Source organism: Esox lucius, chromosome 13 (genome assembly GCF_011004845.1).
Source record: "Esox lucius isolate fEsoLuc1 chromosome 13, fEsoLuc1.pri, whole genome shotgun sequence".
Lineage (NCBI taxonomy): Eukaryota > Metazoa > Chordata > Actinopteri > Esociformes > Esocidae > Esox > Esox lucius.
The window spans coordinates 6457982-6481419 of NC_047581.1; the positions used below are offsets into that span (position 1 = coordinate 6457982).

A 23438-nucleotide genomic window follows, 5' to 3' on the forward strand; every position below is an offset into this window, starting at 1 on the left:
AGGAAGGAAAAGTGGTAGCCGCAGACCAGTAAGGGTGCCCAAGCTGACCCCTGTCCACTGCCCGAAAGTGCCTACAATGGGCAAGTGAGCATCAGAACTGGACCATGGAGCAATGGACGAAGGCCTGGTCTGATGAATCACGTTTTCTTTTACATCACGTGGATGGCCGGGTGTGTGTGCGTCACTTATCTGGAGAACACAGCACCAGGATGCACTATGGGAAAAAGCCAAGCCGGCGGAGACAGTGTGATGCTTTGGGCAATGTTCTGCTAGGAAACCTTGGGTTCTGCCATTCATGTGGATGTTACTATCCTATAAAACCCCTTTGTAATATACACTTGTTCTATGTAGCCTCTGTCATATTTTAATATTTAATATTTTAATATTTAATGTATACCTGTTCTATATAGGCTCTATTTAATATTTACCTACACTATATATCCTCTAAGTAATATATACCTGTTCTATATAGCCTCTATTTAATATATACCTGTTCTATATAGCCTCTATTTAATATATACCTGTTCTATATAGCCTTTATTTAATATATACCTGTTCTATATAGCCTCTATTTAATATATACCTGTTCTATATAGCCTTTATTTAATATATACTTGTTCTATATAGCCTCTATTTAATATATACCTGTTCTATATAGCCTCTATTTAATATATACCTGTTCTATATAGCCTCTATTTAATATATACCTGTTCTATATAGCCTCTATTTAATATATACCTGTTCTATATAGCTGGCGCAGCGTACAGCCTCCTCCATATGTTCCTGGTCAGAGCGCAGCACACTGCGGATGCTGTCCACCAGCTCCTGGACCTCGGGGGTCAGGCTGGAATGGGCCGGCTGCTCCAGGAAGCGGCTGACCAGCTGCTGTGTGTGTCTGTAGCTTTGGTAGTCTACCATGGAGAAGGGCCGGGGGCGCCGAGGGCCCCTACCTCCCCGCCTGAGGGTCACAGTCTGGAGCTGAGCTGACTGGGCAGCCAGGGCGGACTGGGAAGTCTGGGTGGAAGCCTCGATGGTCTGTGTGGCCGCCTGGCCATTTAAAACTGAAGACGACAGGGGCGAGAGAGATATGTTTGGTGTGTCTGTAGACTGGCATGCAGTGGGACATCTGTTGAAAGTGTTAGCACTTAGCAAAAAACATGGCTGCTATCTCTGTAAAGAGATCCTACTGTGTCTGCTGACAGATGCAAAGGCTGTAGAGTTACTGAGGACTGACAGCCGGAATATTCTACCTTTGACATCCAGGTCAAGCAGTACGGGGTCGCTGCTGGAGCGTCTGATCCTCTGACGCCTCTGACTCCTGATGAGTGGCACCGCAGTGTCCTCGGGAGACCTTGCCTGGTGCATGGGGGTTGACAGCGGAGACGAAGACAATGGAACAACCGCTGTTTGGGCACTAACGTCTTAAAACACAGGACAAATAAACAGAATTAGAAGAGGACTGGGAGTTGCTTTATTTGCTAACCTGAAGCAAATTTTCCTGACTTCCTAAGGTAAATCTTGTGTGTTGCATAAGTTCTCCTAAACGGCAGCAAAAAAGTAAAAACCAGGGGGGCAGTAAAGGAGACTGACATTATTTAATGACAGGGGTTTTTCGACATACTGGGGATTGCAGAGCACATGCTCCAATTACTAGTCCAATTACTATTATAGTTTTAATTCTATTGTAGGGTATACTAACTGGCCCAAAAAGGTAAAGCTGGCCATAGTCAGATAGCAAATAAACATTGTGTATGTGGTGGCAAAATGTGTAGAATTACACCAAACTTGCTTCAAATTAAAACTCCCAAATTTTCTCTCAAACTCATGAAAAATGTGTAAAATACTAGGAATGATATTACCAGCATTTTTGCTGCATGAAACTTCATTAATGTAATTGCCAGCTCTCGATATAAAATTTAAAAAAATGTAGCAGGTGTCCTCATTCAGGGCTTCATAATATTCAAAGTCCTTTGATATAAAAATCCCAGGCTTAGAAGATGGGTTAGTAAGGGGAAGTGTAGGCTTACTCCTTGAGGACAACTTTGTCTAACCTTTGTTTATGCTGGATTGTCAGTTGATAATTCATAAATACCCATAAAAACAATTACAATAAAAGGTACATATTTACCCTGGATCAGCACACATCTTATCAACCTCTTCAAACGAAGGGACAAAGCTTGGGCAAAATATCGCTTGTCTAAAGATTCTACAGATGGGGAAACCTACAGATACTTAAGGAATTTAAATAAGACCAAAACAAAGAATGCAAAATCCAGTTATTATAAAGACAGCTTCTCTCATGATTTTTGTAGCACTAGACAGTTCATTTGCAATTGTAATTAATGGAAAAGCTTGAAACAACAATTAGAAATAAATCACTAGCTATAAAATACTAATGACTTGACAGGCATATGCATTTGGTTACTTGCTGCTGTTATTATGGCATTTCTGAATCTGAATGTCTCCCAAGTAATAGTATATCTAGCCTAATTGTTTATACTAAAAGGTTATTGAGGTTGTTAACTAGATTTTTAGATAGATTCTTAGATATATTTATTGCATAACATATTACAATTTAAATACAAAAAATATTATAATAATCCCCTCTTATTGGCAATAGTAGGTGGGGTCGACTATTGGATGATAAAAGTTGAGGAATTATCGATAGTGAAAATATTTCTCATGCACATCCCCAGTATATACAATTTAAAGTTGTCAACAGTAATGCTGCCATCGGCGTTTTAGTTTTGTGATTAATTAGACAAGTACCTAGATAATGCATTCATATTTTGCCTGCAAAATAATGGCAAAAGGCAAAATAGCATAACTCTTCACTTCTCAGAGTAAGAGGCCATGAATGGAAAGTACGTTAACAAGGTCACCACATAGCCTAAACATTTCACTGACAAAACTTTTTAGTAGATTTTTAAATATAAAGTAATGATATCTAATTAATTTCATTAACCCTGTGTAACTGCTTTACACAATTCAAGTAAATTTAGAAAATGGATGGTAAATAAAGCTGGGTAGAGGTGCTGGAGGAAGAAGTACAGCCGGCAGGAGTTGGAAGACAGAGTGGCCTAGAGAGTAGTGGACAGTGACTGAACCAACAGGGAGACAGCGGTGAGCAAGATTTTGATTAAGGGATTATAGGAATAAAATCCTGACCAATGAGCATGAACTGTATACATTTAATATCAATGTAGGTAGACACAAAGCTTTTAAAACATAGGGGCTTCATAAGTTATTTATTCAATGTTTTCACAAAATATGAGTCATGTATTAATAGTTTTCCTATTAGTAACGTCTTTGCCCCCTTATTTAACCTTTAGGAAAACATAGGGCAAGTGTTTTTGATTCAGACAAACACATTTAAATGAGTTATCTGTAAAACATCCAAAACAGCGTGACATGTCATTTTGTTGATGGGCTAATCTCAGAAAATGTTGTTCCCACAATAATTATATAGGATTATATTTCTAAAATGCTGAATGTGTATGCAGTGTTTGCAGGGCCATTGTACTCAGCTTCATGGGACATTTTGGGGCATGGCTATCGCTGTGTGCTTGGCCATGCCCCCTGACACACCCCTGACCACGCCCTTCACCTAAGCATCACCACTTTCTGATCCCAAAAAACTCTGTATATGTACAATTTATGCAAAGGAACTGCTATAGTTTTTGTATCTCTGCATTGAAAGTACTGATATACAGTTGTGCTCAAAAGTGTGCATACCCTTGGAGAATTGGTAATATATGTACCATTTGTAAAGAAAACATGAGTTGGCTTCATGGTTGTGACCATAAAACAACATTTTGGTCTTGTCACAGTGTGCCAGAAGATGTGAGGCGTGTCAAGGTGTTGTCCGGCATATTGTAACTGGGCTTTTTTGTGGCATTGGCGCAGTAAAGGCTTCTTTCTGGCAACTTGAGCGTGCAGCAAAACACATTTCAAGTGAAAATATTGTCGTATTGTGCTCCTTGAAACAACTACACCATCCTTTTCCAGAGAAGCCTGTATTTCTCCTGAGGTTACCTGTGGGTTTTTCTTTGTACCCTGAACAATTCTTCTGGCAGTTTTGGCAGTAATCTTTCTTGGTCTACCTGACCTTGGCTTGGTTTCAATAGATCCCCAAATTTTACACTTAATAAGTGATTGAACAGTACTGAATGGCATTTGCAAGGCTTTGGAAATCTTTTTATTTCCTTTTTCATCTTTATAAAGTTCCATTACCTTGTTACGCAGGTCATTTGACAAGTATTTTCTGCTCCCTATGGCTCAGTATCTAGCCTGGTCAGTGCATCCACATGAGTGATATTTATACACAGACGTATTGCAAATCAAAAAGCCACAGGTGTGGGAAATTCACCTTTAATGTGTGTATCACATTGTGTGTATGTAACAAGGCCAAACATTCAAGGGTATATAAAGTTTTGATCAGGGCCATTTGGGTGATTTCTGTTATGGTTTATAAAGGAGCCAAACAACTATGTGATAATAAATGGCTTCATATGATCATTATCCTTGAATAAAAGATTGCATGGTCAGATGAAAGGGTCATATTTTGAAAATCAATGCCAACATTTCACAACTTCTGCCAGGGTATGCAAACATATGAGCACAGCTGTACTGTAGTTATCCTTGTGAAAGTTCTGCTATTCTTACTGTATTTTATATCATGAAAGTACTGCTTTATTTACTGCTAGAAATATTCCTTGATAGTACTGCTGTAATTATTGCATTCCTACTGCAAACATCCAGTGAAAGTACTTCTACAGTAATCTTGGTGATAGTTACTCTAAATATTGTATCACAGTTACTGTTCAATATTACTGTAATGAAAGTTCTGCTCTAGCTGCTGTTGTAAATATCCAGTACTGTATTTCCTGAATGCCAGTGAACCGCTTTGGTACTGCTTTAAGGATTGTGAGTGTTTCTTTTTCTTTTAAATATTTGAAGTGGAAGTGTTTTTTTCTTTTTCATAGAGCAATTAAATGCCAAGAAGAGACAGAGGGGTGGGAAGACTGACATATTATTATCTAGTGTAAACGGGGGTCATAAACAAGCCGTTGATACTTGCAGGGCAACTGACATTGCGTATAGGTTCAAATTACCTGGTTACATGCTGGGCAGCCCCTCACCCATATGTGACTGACCTAGATACCATAATAGCATCAGAAATATTAGCTAATGCTATTGCTGCTTTCCAAGTTTAGGATTCTCCCTAGAGACAGAGATTTTATTACAACCATGTGTTGTATAAAGAGACTATAGAAAGTAAAGGTTTGAAAGTTAAACTTCTGTGTTTGATCACGACGTCTTGATGGAGCTGTGTTTGAGCACCACATCTTTTGTCTGACCTTTCAGAGACGAAACATAAATTTCTCCCTTTCCTGTAGAATCATATCCTCAACTGTGAGCCTGAGAAAACAAATGCCCTGGACCTTGTGATTTAAAGGTTAGCTACCCGAATTTAACAGGGATAGTTCACCCAAAATCCAAAATGGTACATTAGTGTCCTGACCCTGTATGCAGTCTATGGACAAAGCATGACAGGAATACATGCTTTGATTTAGTTTCCCTGGCACTGCTTCTAAATGCAAGCATTTGAGCATTTCTGGCACAAATCCCATCCCAAGTTCAGAGACCGGCCTTCTAGCCACGCCGCTCCTCCTCCCACGGCACTGTCATGTCTTGTTATTGCACACACCTGTTGTCTATTCCCTCATTATGTTGCCTATATTAGTTTCTGTGTTTCTGGGTGTCTTTGTGTGGTATTGTTCTATGTCTTACATTACTGGAGATAGGCACATTTGTTTTAGTGCTTGTGCACAGTTTTATAGCGTGCCTTTGATTTTTGTATATTGAAAATACAAGTTATGTTTATCGCCTCCCTGCGTTTGACTCGAGTTTCTCTTCTACACACTCCACTACACCTGCATCGTGACACTTTGCTACAATGTAAAGTAGTGAGTGTACAGCTTGTATAACAGTGTAGAATTGCTGTCCCCTCAAAATAACCCAAAACACAGCCATTAATGTCTAAACCGCTGGCAAAAAAGTGAGTACACCCCTAAGTGAAAATGTCCAAATTGGGCCCAAAGTGTCAATATTTTGTGTGGCCACCATTATTTTACATCACTTGCACTCCTCCACCTTCCATTTGAGGATGCCCCACAGACGCTCAATTGGGTTTAGGTCTGGAGACATGCTTGGCTAGTCCATCACATATACCCTCAGCTTCTTTAGCAAGGCAGTGGTCATCTTGGAGGTGTGTTTGGGGTTGTTAGAATACTGCCCTGCAGCCCAGTCTCCGAACGGGGGGGATCATGCTCTGCTTCAGTATGTCACAGTACATGTTGGCATTCATGGTTCCCTCAATGAACTGTAGCTCCCCATTGCCCGCAGCACTCATGCAGCCCCAGACCATGACACTCCCACCACCATGCTTGACTGTAGGCAAGACACACTTGTCTTTATACTCCTTACCTGGTTGCCGCCATACACGCTTGACACCATCTGAACCAAATACGTTTATCTTGGTCTCATCAGACCACAGTACATGGTTCCAGTAATCCATGTCCTTAGTCTGCTTGTTTCCAGCAAACTGATGGCGGGCTTTTTTGTGCATCATCTTTAGGAGAGGCTTCCTTCTGGGACGACAGCCATGCAGATCAATTTGATGCAGTGTACGGCGTATGGTCTGAGCACTGACATGCTGACCCCCCACCCCTTCAACCTCTGCAGCAATACTGGCAGCACTCATATATCTATTTCCCAAAGACAATCTCTGGATATAACACTGAATACATGCATTCAACTTCTTTGGCCAACCATGGCCAGGGTTGTTCTGAGTGGAACCTGTCCCGTTAAACCGCTGTATGGTCTTGACCACCGTGCTGCAGCTCAGTTTCAGGGTCTTGGCAATCTTCTTATAGCCTAGGCCATCTTCATGTAGAGCAACAATTATTTACTTCAGATCCTCAAAGTGTTCTTTGCCAGGATCCATGTTGAAATTCCAGTGACCATTATGATGGAGTGTGAGAGCAATAACACCAAATTTAACACACCTGCTCCCAATTCACACCTGAGACCTTGTAACACTAACGAGTAACATGACACAAGAGAGGGAAAATGGCTAATTGGGCCCAATTTGGACATTTTCACTTAGGGGTGTACTCACTTTTGTTGTCAGCGGTTTAGACATAAATGGCTATGTGTTGAGTTATTTTGTACAGCCTGTTATACAAGCTGTACACTCACCACTTTGCATTGTAGAAAAGTGTCATTTCTTTTAGTGTTGTCACATGAAAAGATATAATCAAATATTTACAAAAATGTGAGGGTTGTGATACTGTCAATCATTCAAAAATGTTGGAAATGTATTGTGAAGCTTAACAGAGGCATTAAAGGTTATTTTAATATGACGTGCATTGAGTTATAACAGTGGTACCATGAATACAAGGCCTTTGGGAAACTATTCCCAATCATATAATGATAGCAATATAATCATTCTTCACGCATTATGTTCAAACCATCCATAAGTGCCTTTGTTGACCAATTTCAGAAACTTTTATTTTGGATAATTTATGATTTATGAAAAAAATTTATATAGGTTTCTGGACTTGGATTTGTGCAACACATTCCAAAATGGTAGCACGTTTAAATGATGCAGACAAACTATAGCAAACAATGGATTCATATCAAACCGTCTGCTTTACAGGGGTACACTCATGTGCAATTCTGAAATTAACTTTTTCTAAATTTTGCTTACCAGACTTATTTCTCTTCTCTGACATGATATCAAACACAGTGGGGTTTGATATGCCAGTCTGAATAATGCAAGTAGGGAAACTGCACTTTTCACAGAGAATTGAGATAACTAAATTATCTAAGTATACATATAAAGCAGACTGAGTTTACACCAGCTTGTTTGAGCTCACGTGGGGGAAAGGACTGTAATGTCTGAGACTGAAATGACGGGTCTTATATTACATGGATGACATAACGGCCCACTGGTGAATCCATCTGTGACAACTGGGCAGGTTTATATGCCAATCATCGGATTGGGATATCTAAAGCTGTACTTTCACAAGGACATCTATAGGAGTAATACCAGTAAGATAACTATAGTAGTAATACCACCAGGGTAACAATAGCTGTACTTCCACAAGAATAACTAAAGCAATCATTTCACCAGGATAACTATTGCAGTAATTTCACCAGGGTATCTATAACAGTCATTTCACTCAGATTACCATACCAGTAATTACACCAGGATAATTATAGCAGCAATTTCAACAGGATATCTATACCACAAGTAAATCTGAGAAAAATGTATAAAACATCTAAAATGATGTTAGTACTAAGTAAATCAGTACTTTCACTGTAGACAGTTACTCTACTAGCAAAACAAATCTCTCAGCCAGTATAGACTGGCTACATCTTAAGATGCATTTGTATAGCTTTTCTTAAGGATTTACGAGTCGTTTAATTACTCTGAATTAAGATGGTGGAAAGAGGATTTTAGATATTCATACCAAAGTTGTTATCATCATCATCATCAACATCATTATAATTACATGCCCATTCACCGGATTCTTGTGTATACTGTACTGTGTATTTCCATCCATGTGTCCTACCTCTAAGTGAAGTACCAGCCTCTGAGATGTCCGTCAACTCTTCTGCCAAATCTGTCAGGTCTGTCATTGGAATCTGAATCTCTGTATTCTGAAAAGAACACATTTATTAGAGATGGTGCTATAACTGGAGATGGAGACATTCATACTTGCAACAGTTTTAAATGAAACTCTATAATAAATAAACATATGCAACACTCAAAAACTCCCATTACAAGCTAAGTTGATGATACTTGGCGCAAACGTTGGAAGACAACTTCAAGCATGCCGACTGTCTGAGATCAAGGATAGGTTTCGGTTGGTATGATGGCAATACTGTAAACCGCGGTATTAGCGCCTTTGGAGACATCCCAAACAGAATTACTGTAAACCCATTGGCTACTTACTGTTGCACTTGGAATGAAAATGACTTCCTATGTACAGATAAACAGATAAACATAAACAAGCATAGACTTCAACACCCCCCATACACATCAATGTAGCTGAAGTGGAGAAAGTCTGAAATTCAAGTTTCTCTGTGTGTTTCTTTAAGGATGGTCCACACAAGTGAACTCGGCAGTGAAAACTGCCCAAAAATTACTATACTTTCTGAGGAGACTCAAGAAATTTGGCATGTCTGTAAAAAGTCTTGCCAACTTTTATAGGTGCAGCATTGAAAGCATCCTCTCAAGCTGCATTACTGCCTGGTACTGCAACTGCTCTGCTGCAGACCGCAACATCTACCATACACGATGCCTGAGGAAAGCACAGAACATCATCACAGCCACCCAGGCTATGGTACGTTCACACTGCTGCCGTTTGATAGACGTTACCGGAGAATCGGAGCACGCACTTCCAGAATTACAAACCATTTTTTTCCCTCAGGCCATAAGGCTCCTCAACCAGCAACATTTATCCATGATCATACCAGATGTTCTGATGTCTTTTCAACTATCTTAATGGGCATTAGAATATCCCTTTGCATGTACCATTTATAAGCATATTACACTCATATGTATCTACACTGAACAAAATTTATAAACGCAACCCTTTTGTTTTTGCCCCCATTTATCATGAGCTGAACTCAAAGATCCAAGACTTTCTCTATGTACACAAAAGGCAAATATGTTGTTCACATAATCAGTCTAAATCTGTGTTAAGTGAGCCCTTCTCCTTTGCCGAGATAATCCATCCACCTCACAGGTGTGGCATATCAAGATGCTTATTAGACAGCCTGATTATTGCACAGGTGTGCCTTTGGCTGGCCACAAGAAAAGGCCACTCTAAAATGTGCCGTTCCATCACACAGCACAATGCCACAGATGTCGCAAGTTTTGAGGGAGCGTGCAATGGGCTAGCTGACTGCAGGAATGTCCACCAGAGCTGTTGCCCGTGAATTTAATGTTCATTTCTCTACCATAAGCCGTCTCCAAAGGCGTTTCAGAAAATTTGGCAGTACATCCAAACGACTTCACAACCGCAGACCACGTGTAATCACACCAGCCCAGGACCTCCACATCCAGCATCTTCACCTCCAAGATCATCTGAGACCAGCCACCCGGACAGCGGCTGCAACAATCGGTTTTCATAACCAAAGAATTTCTGCACAAACTGTCAGAAACCGTCTCAGGGAAGCTCATCTGCATGCTCGTCGTCCTCATCGGGGTCTCGACCTGACTGCAGTTCGTCGTCGTAACCGACTTGAGTGGGCAAATGCTCACATTTGATGGCGTCTGGCACTGTGGAGAGGTGTTCTCTTCAAGGATGAATCTCAGTTTTTACTGTACACGGCAGATGGCAGACAACTGGTGTCGTGTGGGTGAGTGGTTTGCTGATGTCAACATTGTGGATTGAGTGGCCCATGGTGGCGGTAGGGTTATGGTATGGGCAGGCGTGTGTTATGGACAACGAACACAGGTACATTTTATTGATGACATTTTGAACGCACAGAGATACCGTGACAAGATCCTGAGGCCCATTGTTGTGCCATTCATCCACGACCATCACCTCATGTTGCAGCATGATAATGCACGGCCCCATGTTGTTGCACACAATTCCTGGAAGCTGAAAATTTTCCAGTTCTTTCATGGCCAGCATACTCACCGGAGCTGTCACCCATTGAGCATGTTTGGGATGCTCTGGATCGGCGTTGTTGTGGAAATTTTGAACTAAGGTACATTTGGGAAATGTCTGTTTTTCAAGATCTCAGTGTTGAGCGTGTCTACGCGGGTCGAGAAAAAGTCCAAAAGGGGAGAGTAGTATACACCAGATCCGTAATCTCCAGTGTTTGCAGCGACTGAGACCAAAGAAGACTACAGACCCGGGGTTGAGGAAGAGACTATGCTAACCGCTATGTTTAATTTATGAAGCTACCGCTAGACATTCGACTGGACATTGGATTTGGGAAGTTTCCAGTGGGGATCAAGACAACGGCTGTTTAGATGTGGTGTTCCTGCAAGAAAAGAGACAGTTCCGGCTGCCTCTTTGGCCTCGCCGCGGGCGATCCAACGGGAACAAGCAGGAAGGCTGAACCGCCTGAGGGAGGGGTGCTCATGGTCAGAGGAGACGGCCCAGAGAGCATAGGCCGGTGAGATCATTCCTTAACACAGCCCTGTTTTTTTCTCTGATGAATTTAGATTAAACAGGATTTATACCTTTTCTTAGGATTTAGTAAACTAGGTGGTTGGTTTCAGTAAGTCACGATTGATGGATTTGAGAAAGTATGGTATTTTTAGGGTATTTCAGTAATAGCAGCTGTAGTTGTTCCATGTCCTGACAACAATTCCCATGCAGTTAGCCTATTGTGGGGCATTTCGTGCAGGATTTTAAGCATTTGGACTGTGGCAGTTGGACTGCTGGAAAATCTACAATTTAGGTTGGACCTTAAAACATGCAGTTAAGGTTGGACCTTATAGTCAAAATCTGCAGTTGAGGTTGGACCTTATCGTTAAAATATGCAGTTAAGGTTGGACCTTATAGTCAAAATCTGCAGTTGAGGTTGGACCTTATCGTTAAAATATGCAGTTATGGTTGGGCCTTATTGCTGTATATTAAATGTGAGAAATATGTCTTGTTGGTTTTTCGACAGTAGGGGAATTGTGCCCCTATGTCTCCTCGTGCAACCTGTATTATAGGTAAGGGAGATTCGGTCCGGTGAGCAGGCCTCGGGTTGATTTCCAACCATGTAGAAAGGGCACTGATGGCTTAGGGGCTATATCTGTGGCGCATCTATTTGGTGGGGTATAACCAAATGCTGTGCTCGGGGGACCTTGCAGATTTTGTCAAGCTCTATGTCCACCAATTTACGAGACTGTAGGATAGAGTAGGGATTGCTCCTGTAAAACGGCAAGTTGTTGGTCAGCTTGTGGTTGGCGAATAGTAGAGTTAATGAAGTTTTATATGCGTGTGCGCCGATTGTGCTTGTTCTGTATGAGATTGTGGCCCGAGTCCCGTGCATTTGTCAATATCTGGTTGTTGTCGACACAGTAAATGCATTTGTCCATTTTGGTATTCCCTGTGCACGAGGGTTTCCGATTCACTGCATTGTGTATTCCTTGGTGGAATATTTGATCTTGTTTACCCAGGTTGTTGTTAACTTGGAAGTTTTGAAATCGCAAGGTTTTGCTTTGTTTGGTGTACACTTGGGTGAACACATTCATTGCGTCGTTAATGTGATTCTTTGGCGAGGCCCACTCTTTCAGCTTTTGCCTTAGTGCCAAATCTACGAAATTGACATTTGCCTTCTAGTGTTGTGCTGGTGGCTGGCACACGTGGAGGTGTTCGCCTGCTAACTTAGCATTGTATACGAGAATAATGTCCTAAATTGAATTAGAGGGATAGATTGGAAATTGGTACAATGATCCTTCTCTAATTTGGTAAAATATGATCTTGTGGTTTCGTTATGAGTGGTTAAAATATTGTGTATGGAGTAGAATGCAGAACATGGCGTTAGTCTATAACGTTGAGGAAAACGCTGTTTCCCATGTCGACTGGATTTGCATCCAATGTAATCATGGCCTGCAACAGAGGGCAAATAGCCAAAGCCTGTTTATTCCCCAATATGCGGAAGCCCGTAAAAATAGACGTCCTATTTTAAATGTTCAATTGGGTTTGGTTAAGTAATGTAGTTTCACTTTGTTTGTATTTACAATGATAACTGGAATAATACTTGTGTTTTCAGACCTACGCCTGATGCTCGTTACCGGCGTTACAATTCTAGCCTGGTAAACTGACATATGGGGTAGATTGATGTGACTGTATTTAGAGATCTAGGTTGGAGTATCCTGGGGATCACTGCTGGATTGTTCTTTGATTTTAGTGACTTCATGCATCTGTTCTCTGTTAACTTGGCCTTTCTTGAGAGGTTTTTCCCCTACTGTTGCTGTGTTGATAAGATAAGCAATTTTTTTGCAAACAGCAACTATATTAGATGGGTAGAGCAATAACTCTGAACTTTCAGTTAACGTGGGATATCCGCTAAATTGGGCGCATGATGTCTCTTACTACAGACAGTCTGAAGACCATGTCTCGTTTTTGTGTGGAAACTTTCTTTGGCTCCAGGAAGGGGGGCAGACCCCCTGGGTTGGCCTTTTCCAACCTTTCCCCCTCAAATCAAAGTAGTTTACTACATTCGAGTGATCTGACTGCTCTCATCTGTGGTAATTTCCCCAATATGAGTATGTTCAGTTTTGGGTTAATCAAACGTTTAGTGCAAGCTAACTATGTTTTTCTTTCACTAGCTTCATGTCAAAATGTATGGTTTTGAAACCTACTTGTAGTGAGGGTAGAGACCATTAAGTCATCCCCATTGTTAATAGCTAGAACAATCTTGATGTCTGTCCATGACATAGGCATGAAAGTAGCGATTTTGGCTGATCACCACTATTTGGTGTAACATAGACATGCATTAAAGTTGGACAAATTCCCTAGACTTTAGGAGGTTACTTTAGTCATGCTGTTTGTGTTGTCTCAACTTAGTTTGGCAATTGCCTGTGGAAATTCAAATTTTGATATGCTCATTTGGGAGTTTCGGGTGAGACAACTTTGTTTATGGGTAATATGGTTTATAATTCCTTTGCACGAGCGAACGTGTGGCACATTTGTTATTTTGATTTGTTTTATGGATGTTGGGTTTTTGTCCTTTTTTTTACTGAATGAATGTTAGATTCATCCCAACTATCGATTTTCTTTTCATGTCCATCCTGTAATGGTTCTTCTTTCACGCACAGAGTCGTTTGAAATTATTATCTATAATGACAAAGAGTTGAACTAGAGTTCAAAGCTAATTAAATAGGTACTTAGAGTTACATGAAGAATTCTAACATGATTATGGTTGAGTAGAATACATCTTACCATTTTGAAATAGTTTAATTAAGAAATAACTAATTTGATGGGATGAATAAGTGACTATGGGATTGTTACTGTTCAGTTTGTTTGATATTTGATTAGAAGTACTCATATTAATCTCATGCATTATGGAATAAGTGGGTAAAAACGTACAGGGAGCACATTTTGTTATTCCTTGCATGTTTACTAAGTTTTGTTATGTTTTAATTAATACTGAGAAAGTAATTCTGCATCAAGTTCTATTCTAGAAAACCAAGTTGAGAAGTTTTACATAGTCTAAATTGTAAAGAAAGGTACAGACCCCCTGGAGTGTTCAACTTACTGACCCAAACACCAGTGTGTGGGGTGGGGGGATGTTTGAGATGGGTTTTTTGACTTGTTTGAACTCTTTAGAAGAGAAACAGACTTACTGGTGACATTATCAAGATTGGGTATTCTAATTCGGCTACATTGAATACTTGGTGTTCATTATTCTGCTTTTGACTTGAAGGAACCGGAAGTGTCAATTCCATGTTTATTTACTTATTCAATGACACTTCATATTTAAGTACATAGGTATGACACTTCATACCTATGTACTTAATTTATGTCGTAGTAGGCAATCATTGGAATGTTAATGGTTAACAGATGGTTTTTTTTAGGTGTATGTTGACACAAAAAGGTTTGTCCCTAATTGATAAGGGGACCATTCTTCAAGACTAGGGTCTGTTATCCTTAGGTTAGTAAACCATCCCCCACTCCATGGTGAGCTCTGGGGAGATAGGGCATAAAGGGGGGCATCATGATTTATGACAGGATTAAAGAGTGTCTTTGATGTTCTAGGATAATAAGAAGAGACTTAGAGAAATTCACACTGAGTTTCATCTTGTGGAGAAATTTGGCTAAATAACAGTTATGTTAGCTGACCTTCGAGATGGTGTGAAATGTTTTGATTTGCAATAAGGTATTTGATCATTTATGTGAAACAATGGTGCATTTGATTGTACTTCTGATACAACACAATCAGATGTAATTATATACCAACTGAGATCTGGTTAGGTGAACGGAGAATTGTTCATGAACTACTCTTTGAGAGTGATACTTCAATGTAAGCAAACTATCATAACTGATGAGTAATTGGAACAGTAGTGGGAAATGGAAAACTGTGTTCTGTTCTGTGTGTTGTTTTGTTATTTGTTGGTTGTTAAACCAACTATAGAAAATAGTGGAATTGTTATTTTTCTACACTAGCAGAACAGAAGCACCATAAATGTCAATGTTTTAACTATACTGTTACTGTTTACAACTGTTCTAATCTATTTAGACAAAGGAAGCAGAAAGACATTGGAAATATAAGTTTAATTGTTTGGTAGGATTGGGTTCTAATGCATTAGCAAGATGCAACAAGCTAATGCTATGGACATATTTCTGATTGTGTACTGTGCAGCTGCAACTAATTCAAGGAGAATTCAAGGAGAATTCACTGACAGGTACAGGACACTTGAAAGCGATTCAGCAATAAGGATGGTTGGACCCAGAGACACTGAGTTTGGCTTAAAAGGACAACTGTGAGGTTGGCTGAGATAAGATGGATCTCATACACACACCCACACACACACAGACTATCCTACAGCTACGAGCGGACTCTACCCTGGGGTGCCACACGTCTACAGTGATGCCTGGTTCCTGACAGCTGGACTAATTCTAGTCCTGATGATTCTGCCATGAGATGGAGAAGGCAACCTCCAACCGAGAGGATGGAGGCTAAGGAAAGCTTCGGTTCTGGACAACGTTTAATGGGGCACGGAAGTCCAACTGCACGACATCATGCCACGCTGATTGGGTCCATACCAGTTACATCTCATCTGCTGTCCAGGTAGCTGAGAGAGGAACCAGGGATCGACGACACACGCTACAGGAGGGCTTCAGTGTTTAAAGGTTAGGCACAGTGAATTGAAGTCACTGAGGGAAAAGTGAATTTTCTGGTGCTAGTTACCATCACTTCTGACCCGGCCTGCAGCTATAGAGCCTTTAGCAAAAATTGGTCATCTTGGCATTCACAAAGGAGAAAACACTCCTGACCTTGCTGATTTGAGCTATGAAGGACAACACCTTGGAATATACATCTGACTTTCACGTTCTGTTAATGGTCTGCCAAGAAATGGTTTATATCTGACTGTCTGACGTTTGGAGGAGCAGAACATTTGTGATGACTTTGGAAGTACATCTAATTGGAACCATGAGAGGACTTTTCAGTGAATCGAACAATTGGGATGAGAGGACTTTGTACCAATGACAAAAGGATGTATTCAGTGATTGGTGTTTACACACCCACATGTCGATGCTACATATCCCATACTATCAGTATATGTGTCACCTGAAATTACTTCCTTTGACCAATGATTTTGACATAAAAGGTTTGCAGTACTGTTATAATTCTGTATAAGAAAAATGTGTGGTCTTGGAGTTAATACGAAGGTAATGGTCTAGAACCATTTAAATGAGATTTGTTCCGTTATCTAATCATTAGGGTAATCATATTGACTGGGTCATGTTGTTAAAGAGTACAGTTTTGTTGCAGTCTACATCCTAATGAGTAAACTGTTAAAGGATTGATACCAAGGGTTGATTTGGTATCAAGAGGATGGATTGTTATGAAACTTTTGAACTAAGGTACATTTGGGAAATGTCTGTCTTTCTATTGGCTGGTATGTAAATCTTTACTTTGATTGTGAGACACATGTCTGTATAATATCAGAGGATTATTAGGTACTCTGACCATGTTCCTCTGCCTAGACCACGAAGGGTGTCAGTCCTTTTGTTCCTTAGGAATGTGGCCCTTGGGGGGAAGTAGGAGCAATTGGCTTGTTTAGGTAAACACAACAGTAAATATTATGGCAGGAAGGATAAGGTGGAGGTGACAGCCCTACCTTTATGTAAAACCTATGTGACACAAGACAGAAGGCCAGCAACTTAACACACCCCTTTTTCCTCTATAAATACGAACTGTTGATGTATTAACTTAGAGACTCCTCGGATGATTATGTTGGTAAGCCTCTCTCTAATTGCAAATAAACTGTTAAATTGTGCCAAGAGAATTTTGTCTCTGTACTTCCTCCTTTAAGAGTTCTGAAAGATGAAATTGCCATCACAGCGTATACGACAGCGTGTTCCAGGTCCTGCCAATATCCAGCAACTTCACACAGCCATTGAAGAGGAGTAGGCCAACATTCCAGAGGCCACAATTATCAACCTGATCAACTCTATGCGAAGGAGATGTGTTGCACTGCGTGAGACAAATGGTGGTCACACCAGATACTGACTGGTTTTCGGATCCCCCCGTTCCCCCCCAATAAAGTGAAACAGCACTTTTTAGAGTGGCCTTTTATTGTGGCCAGCCAAAGGCACACCTGTGCAATCATCATGCTGTCTAATAAGCTTTTTGAGAGGATTGCAAAACATGAGAGCATTGGGATTCATCTGGACTACGCTGTGAAATTGGGCTTAGTTGGAAGGGTAAATAATGCAGCCCCAGTTGACAGTGCATACAGGCACTCCATTGAGCAGCATAACAAACAGGTGGAGGAAAACAGGTACATTCTCAGTCAGATCATAACATGTATTAAACTATGTGGAAAATGTGAAGCCGCACTGCGGGGCACGACGAGTCAGTGGACTCCCTGAATCCTGGAATATTCAGATGCATTTTTGAGACTATGTGTGAGGGCGATTCGAGACTTCAGAGGCACTATGATGCTCAGCCCATCTTCAAAGGGACATCTAGCACTGTACAAAATGAACTGTTAGACTGTATGTATGAAGTGTACAGGGAGGAGATAGCCAAGCAAAAGGAAGAGACATCATTTGTTGCCATACAGGCAGATGAGACAACTGATGTCTCCTGTAAATCACAAATGGTGGTTGCGTTGTGATACATGTTGCCTGACAATACAGTGATAGAGATGTTTTTGGAGTTTGTGGAAGTCAAAGATAAAACTGGACTCGGCCTCTCTAATAGCATCAAGGGTGTGCTGGAACCACTGAAGCTGTGAGAAAAGCTGATCGCTCAGACTTATGAAGGTGCGGTTTTAATGTGTGGAAATGTCCGAGGAGTACAGACGCTAATGAAAGAGACATAGCCACATGCCCAGTTTGTTCATTGTTATGCTCACCAGCTGAACCTGACCATGTAGCAACTTTGTTCAGCAAGGATGAGCATCCTGAAGGTGTTTATTGCAGATTTAACTGTTTTTGCCACCTTTTTTTCAGCTGCGGCACATACTGAGGCAGCACAGAGACGCATTCCAAGACCACCCGCTGTACGATGGAACTTTAATAGTATAACTGTCAATGTTTGGGAAACGCGCTTTGCTGCTCCTGTGTATGGAGGACATACGCACACAGCCAGGATGGGATGAGGCCACCATAAGTGAGGCATATCACCTGTCAAAAAAACTCAGAGACCGAGCCTTTCTGCAGCTGCTGGAATTAATTTTCTTCCTTATGCCAGAAGTTGATGTTTCATACAACACTGCAAAAACAGAGCATCGATGCATCTGGGATTAGCAGTGCACTCACCCGTTTCAAGGAGAATGTCCAGAAAATACAGAAACAAACTGATGAATGGGCTGCCACCGTTCACGTTGGAACAGACGAGCCAGGCCGACGAGTAACCAACACAGCGCCGGTGATGCGACAGTCATCTCCCAGGTGGAGCAGAAGTTTTCACAAAGTGACAATCTGATAACTACCAAGTTGGTTGACAGCTTGCTCGGTGAAACTATGGGCTCAAGGATATTAGGAAAAGTTGAAGTCTGAGCTGGTAAGACGGCCCTGTCTCTGTTAAGATCCATCCATGACAAAAACCTAGAGGAGGCTTTTGCTGAGTCAATCTGCAAAAAAATATCATAACAACACCTATGACAACATCCAAATCAGAGAGGAACTTTTCCACTTTGAAGGGGGTAAAAACCTTCACTCGCAATACCATGGGCCAGCCGCAACTCAACGCATTGGCCATGTTGTCCATCGAAAGCCAGCTGATTCAGCAGCTACATAACTTCATTCCCAAAGTCATCGAAAAGTTTGCCCAGAGGAAGAACCGCCTCGCCACCTTTCTCTTCAAGTGAGCCCTCAGCCTTGGTGAGTGAAAGCATTTTATCCTCCTGCCTTTTTGGTGCTGATCCGTGCATTGGTCATATTTTTGTGCTGGATCGATTGATATAGATGGTAACGAGTGTCAGTTTGTCCATGCTTATCTATTAAGGCTGTTAGAATGGATCTGCATCCCTAAAAAGTTGTCTTTCCGCTTCGTTGTGGCCTTCAGTGGTGTTGAGCTCATTGCTGTTCGCATATGGCCCTGTAGGCACATTGTTTCTGAGCTTGGTTGCATTCCTAATTTAGGTTTGTAAATGTGACAGTGGTAATTGTGTGTGAGAGAGAAGGAGAGCAATTACACAAGAATGTCTCTCTCTCTCCAGTATGTGTACTATAACACCTGGTAGAAGCAAGCTGCTCTGTCGTAAAAATGTTTTGTTGATGTGTTAAATAAACACATCAGTAGCAAGAGGGAGTTTTGTAGCTTTACTGGTATGTATCCTATATTTTGAAATGGTTTGTGGCCCACACATTTTTTTCATATGAACACGCCACTGCAAGAAAGGTTCCAAACGATAGAGAAAAATCACAGATTTAATAACATTTCACGTCGCCAAAGACATGGTACCAGTTAACACGGTTACCAAAAAGGGTTTTAAAAACATGATTGCTTGACAAGCGGTATGTAATGCCATCACGCAACTATTTTTCTCAAGTTGCCATCCCAGAGCTGTACGAGAAATGCAAGACACAAGTTGAAACTGAGCTGTCTCAAGTGGAATATTATACAGCAACAATAGACTTGTGGTCCAGCCGGAAAACGAAGCCCTACATAAGTCTGACCGTATACTTTATTAATGAGGACTTATTAATGCAAACTGCATTTTTCCCAGAGGATCACACAAGTGAGAACATTGCAACAGAGCAGAGAGAACCTTTAGCTGATTGGGGACTAGATGAGAGTCGTCTAGTCTGTATTACAACAGACAAGGCCATGAACATGGTGAAGGCTGCACCTGAACAAGTAGACCAGATTGCAGTGCTTTGGCCACAGACTGCATCTGGCAGTCGGTAAGTTATGCCCAACTGCGCATTTTACTACTGTTGCTATTGCAGTTACTATTACAGTTACATATTATTACCTAGCAACCTGTTCTGAAATATAAACATTTTCATAAATTTCATAAATTTTAATTGTAGAGGATGCAGACTCGCAGGTTGATACCCAAAGCTCTTCCTGAAGACATCCTCTGTTTTTTCATATCGCAATATATATTGCAGAAAACAAAACATCACAATGTCAGGTATTTCCAATATCATGCAACCCTACCGCAGTAATATTTCAGGATGCAATGACGGTATGAAAAAATTTATGCAGCCATTTTCACTTTTTTGTCCAAAACACACTGTTTACCCGCAACTAAATGACCAGTTTGGTAGTTAACTACCTCCACTCCATGAAGTAATTACCTGTGTTGCTTCGGCAACAGTAGAGCCACCAGTGACAGCTTCATAGGGAGGGGGAGGATCTAAAGGGCAGAACACCTCTACTCCTTTAAACCTGGCACCATATATGTGGGGTAACGGTATCACACTGTCGCCAAACATCCTGCGAGCCAGGCGTGGTGTATAAGAGTAGAAAGTTGAGAAGTATGAGGGGGGAGGGGCCGGGGGGACAAACTCATCCGGGTCAGGGATGACAGCGGGCTCCTCCACCTCCTCTGCGATTGGCCTGGGTTCATCCTATCACATTGAGGGAAGAAGACAGAATTTAAGCATTTACGATAAAATAAAAAGGTTGTTACTTGCCTCTGTAGACACAGAGCGCTAAGCACCGGCAGTTTCAACAATAAAATAGCTTGTGGTATTATCAATATTCTTCTGCTATGTGATTGGCCATGGTGCAGATACATGATAGAAGCTAGGTGGTTCTTGGGACATGTGATTAGTTGTGATGGGGCGGTCTTACCAAACATGGTCTTCTGGTGGAGAAGATCTGTAAGTAGCGGAGGGCAGCTGCCACCAGACAGACTGCGGTGGTCAAAGCATTCAGAGCACACAGCGCAAACAGGACCTTCTGGAAACACAGACAGACAAACACACACAAGGCAAAGTTAGGTGGAACAACCCTCAAACAACCAAAAACCACTCTCTAGACCCACTTTTGATTAATTCAATGAACATGAATTAATTCATGAGACATACACACACCTTGAGCAGGACCTTCATGGTACTACAAGAGTGTCCAGGGAATAGTTTAAGAAGTTTCTCCTCAGGGCAGTTGACAGTGGGGGTTTGAGGACAGCAGTTGCACACGTCCCCAGCTTTGCTCTGAAACATGCATTACACACCAGAAACAAGTCAGTTAGATTCGCTGTGAAATCCGCAAAGCACACCAGATACCAGTAAACACAACAGAACAGCTGTTAGGAAATATAAAAATGACAGTTCTGTGTTGGCATATCAATCACAACCTGCACTATGATCGTCAATACTTTCAATCAGTGGAAATGAAAGGAGGAACGGAGGAAAGGAGATGCATCAACAAAGTAAGAACAAAAAGATAATCATGTATGTTTTTCCGTTCCATTCCGGGCAGTGAAAGTAATACCAGATTTAAGGAGCAGATGGTCTGGATGGGAGACTCCATTACTCACCCGCTCAGAGGAGAGACTGGGGTAAACCACTAGACCACAGGGTAGGACAGGGGGTACGGTAAACACATGTCAGCCTCACACTGCAGTAGCACCAGGTTGTGTGCCAGAGTGTTGATGCCCTGATCTAGCCTGACCGATACACAGCTTGCTTTCAAGGACATTTTAGGCGGATGGGCTTCCAGCTGGTCCAATGTGTGAAATCCTTTCTATTTGGCCCGTTTCTAGGCTATTAAACAGTTCCGTGTGTCATCCTGAAACTGGTTGTGTCCCAAAATGGTACCCTAATAGTGCCTGAATAGTGCATAACTTATACAGTTGATATAAAAAGTTGATATAAAAAGGTATTTTAACACCCCTGATAAAATGCCAGGTTCTTGTGATGTAAAAGAGTGAGACAAAGATAAATCATGTCTGAACTTTTTCCACCTTTAATGTGACCTATAATGTTCAACAATTCAATTGAAAAATAAACTGCAATCTTTGAGGGGGGAAAATAAAAAACTCACAATAAGCTGGTTGCATAAGTGTGCACACCCTTAAACTAATACTTTGTTGAAACACTTTTAGATTTTATTACAGAACTCAGTCTTTTTGGGTAGGAGTCTATTAGCATGGCGCATCTTGACATGGCAATATTTGCACACTCTTTTTTGCAAAAGCGCTCCAAATCTGTCAGATTGCCAGGACATCTCTTGTGCACAGCCCCCTTCAGATCACCCCACTAATGTTCAATTGGATTCAGGTCTGGGCTTTGGCTGGCCCATTCCAAAAATGTAATCTTCTTCTGGTGAAGCAATGCTTTTGTGGAATTGGATGTGTGCTTTGGGTTGTTGTCGTGCTGAAAGTTTAACTTCATCTTCAGCTTTCTAATGGACCCCTGAAGGTTTTGTGCCAAAATTGCCTGGTATTTGGAACTGTTCATAATTCCCTCCACCCTGACTAAAGCCCCGGTTCCAGCTGAAGAACAACAACCCCAAAGCATGATGCTGCCACCACCATGCTTCACTGTGAGTATGGTGTTCTTTTTAGTTTTTTTTGCCCCAAACATACCTTTTGGAATTATGGCCAAAAAGTTCAACCTTGGTTTCATCAGACCATAACACATTTTCCCACATGCTTTTGGGGGACTTGATGTTTGTTTTTGCAAACTTCTGCCGGGCTTGGATGTTTTTCTTTGTAAGAAAAGGCTTCCGTCTTGCCACCCTACCCCATAGCCCATTCATATGACGAATACGTGAGATTGATGTCACATGTAGCACACAGCCAGTACTTGTTCCTGCAGTTCCTTTGATGTTGCTGTAGGCCTCTTGGAAGCTTCTTCTTGTCTTTTCATCAATTTTGGAGGGACGTCCAGTTCTTAGTAATGTCTCTGTTGTGCCATATTTTCTCCACTTGATGATGACTGTCTTCACTGTGTTCCATGGCATATCTAATACTTTGGAAATTATCTTGTACCCTTCACCTGACTGATATCTTTCAACAATGAGATCCCTCTGATGCTTTGGAAGCTCTCTGCGGACCATGGCTTTTGCTCTGAGATGCTACTAAGAAAATGTCAGGAAAATCCTATTAGAACAGCTGAACTTAATTTGTGATTAATCAGGGTCACAGGTGTGTAATAACTTCTATTTAACATGAGTTTGAATGTGATTGGTTAATTCTGAACACAGTCACATCCCCTGTTATAAGAGGGTGTGCACACTTATGTAACCAGGTTATTGTAAGGATTTTATTTTTCATT

The 23438-nt window shown here is 41.2% G+C and overlaps 1 protein-coding gene across 1 annotated transcript in view; it reads right to left on the reverse strand.

Moving 5' to 3' along the window:
• The window catches only part of fam189a2 (family with sequence similarity 189 member A2), a 40552-nt gene that overhangs the window by 1434 nt on the left and 15680 nt on the right, over positions 1–23438 (reverse strand). Inside the window, exons 4-9 of the mRNA XM_010876092.4 lie at positions 21252–21371; positions 21010–21117; positions 20511–20783; positions 8643–8730; positions 1251–1421; positions 739–1061 (exon numbers count right to left, since the gene is read on the reverse strand). Coding sequence (XP_010874394.1) covers positions 739–1061; positions 1251–1421; positions 8643–8730; positions 20511–20783; positions 21010–21117; positions 21252–21371 — 1083 coding nt within the window. The remainder of the gene's footprint in view (positions 1–738; positions 1062–1250; positions 1422–8642; positions 8731–20510; positions 20784–21009; positions 21118–21251; positions 21372–23438) is intronic.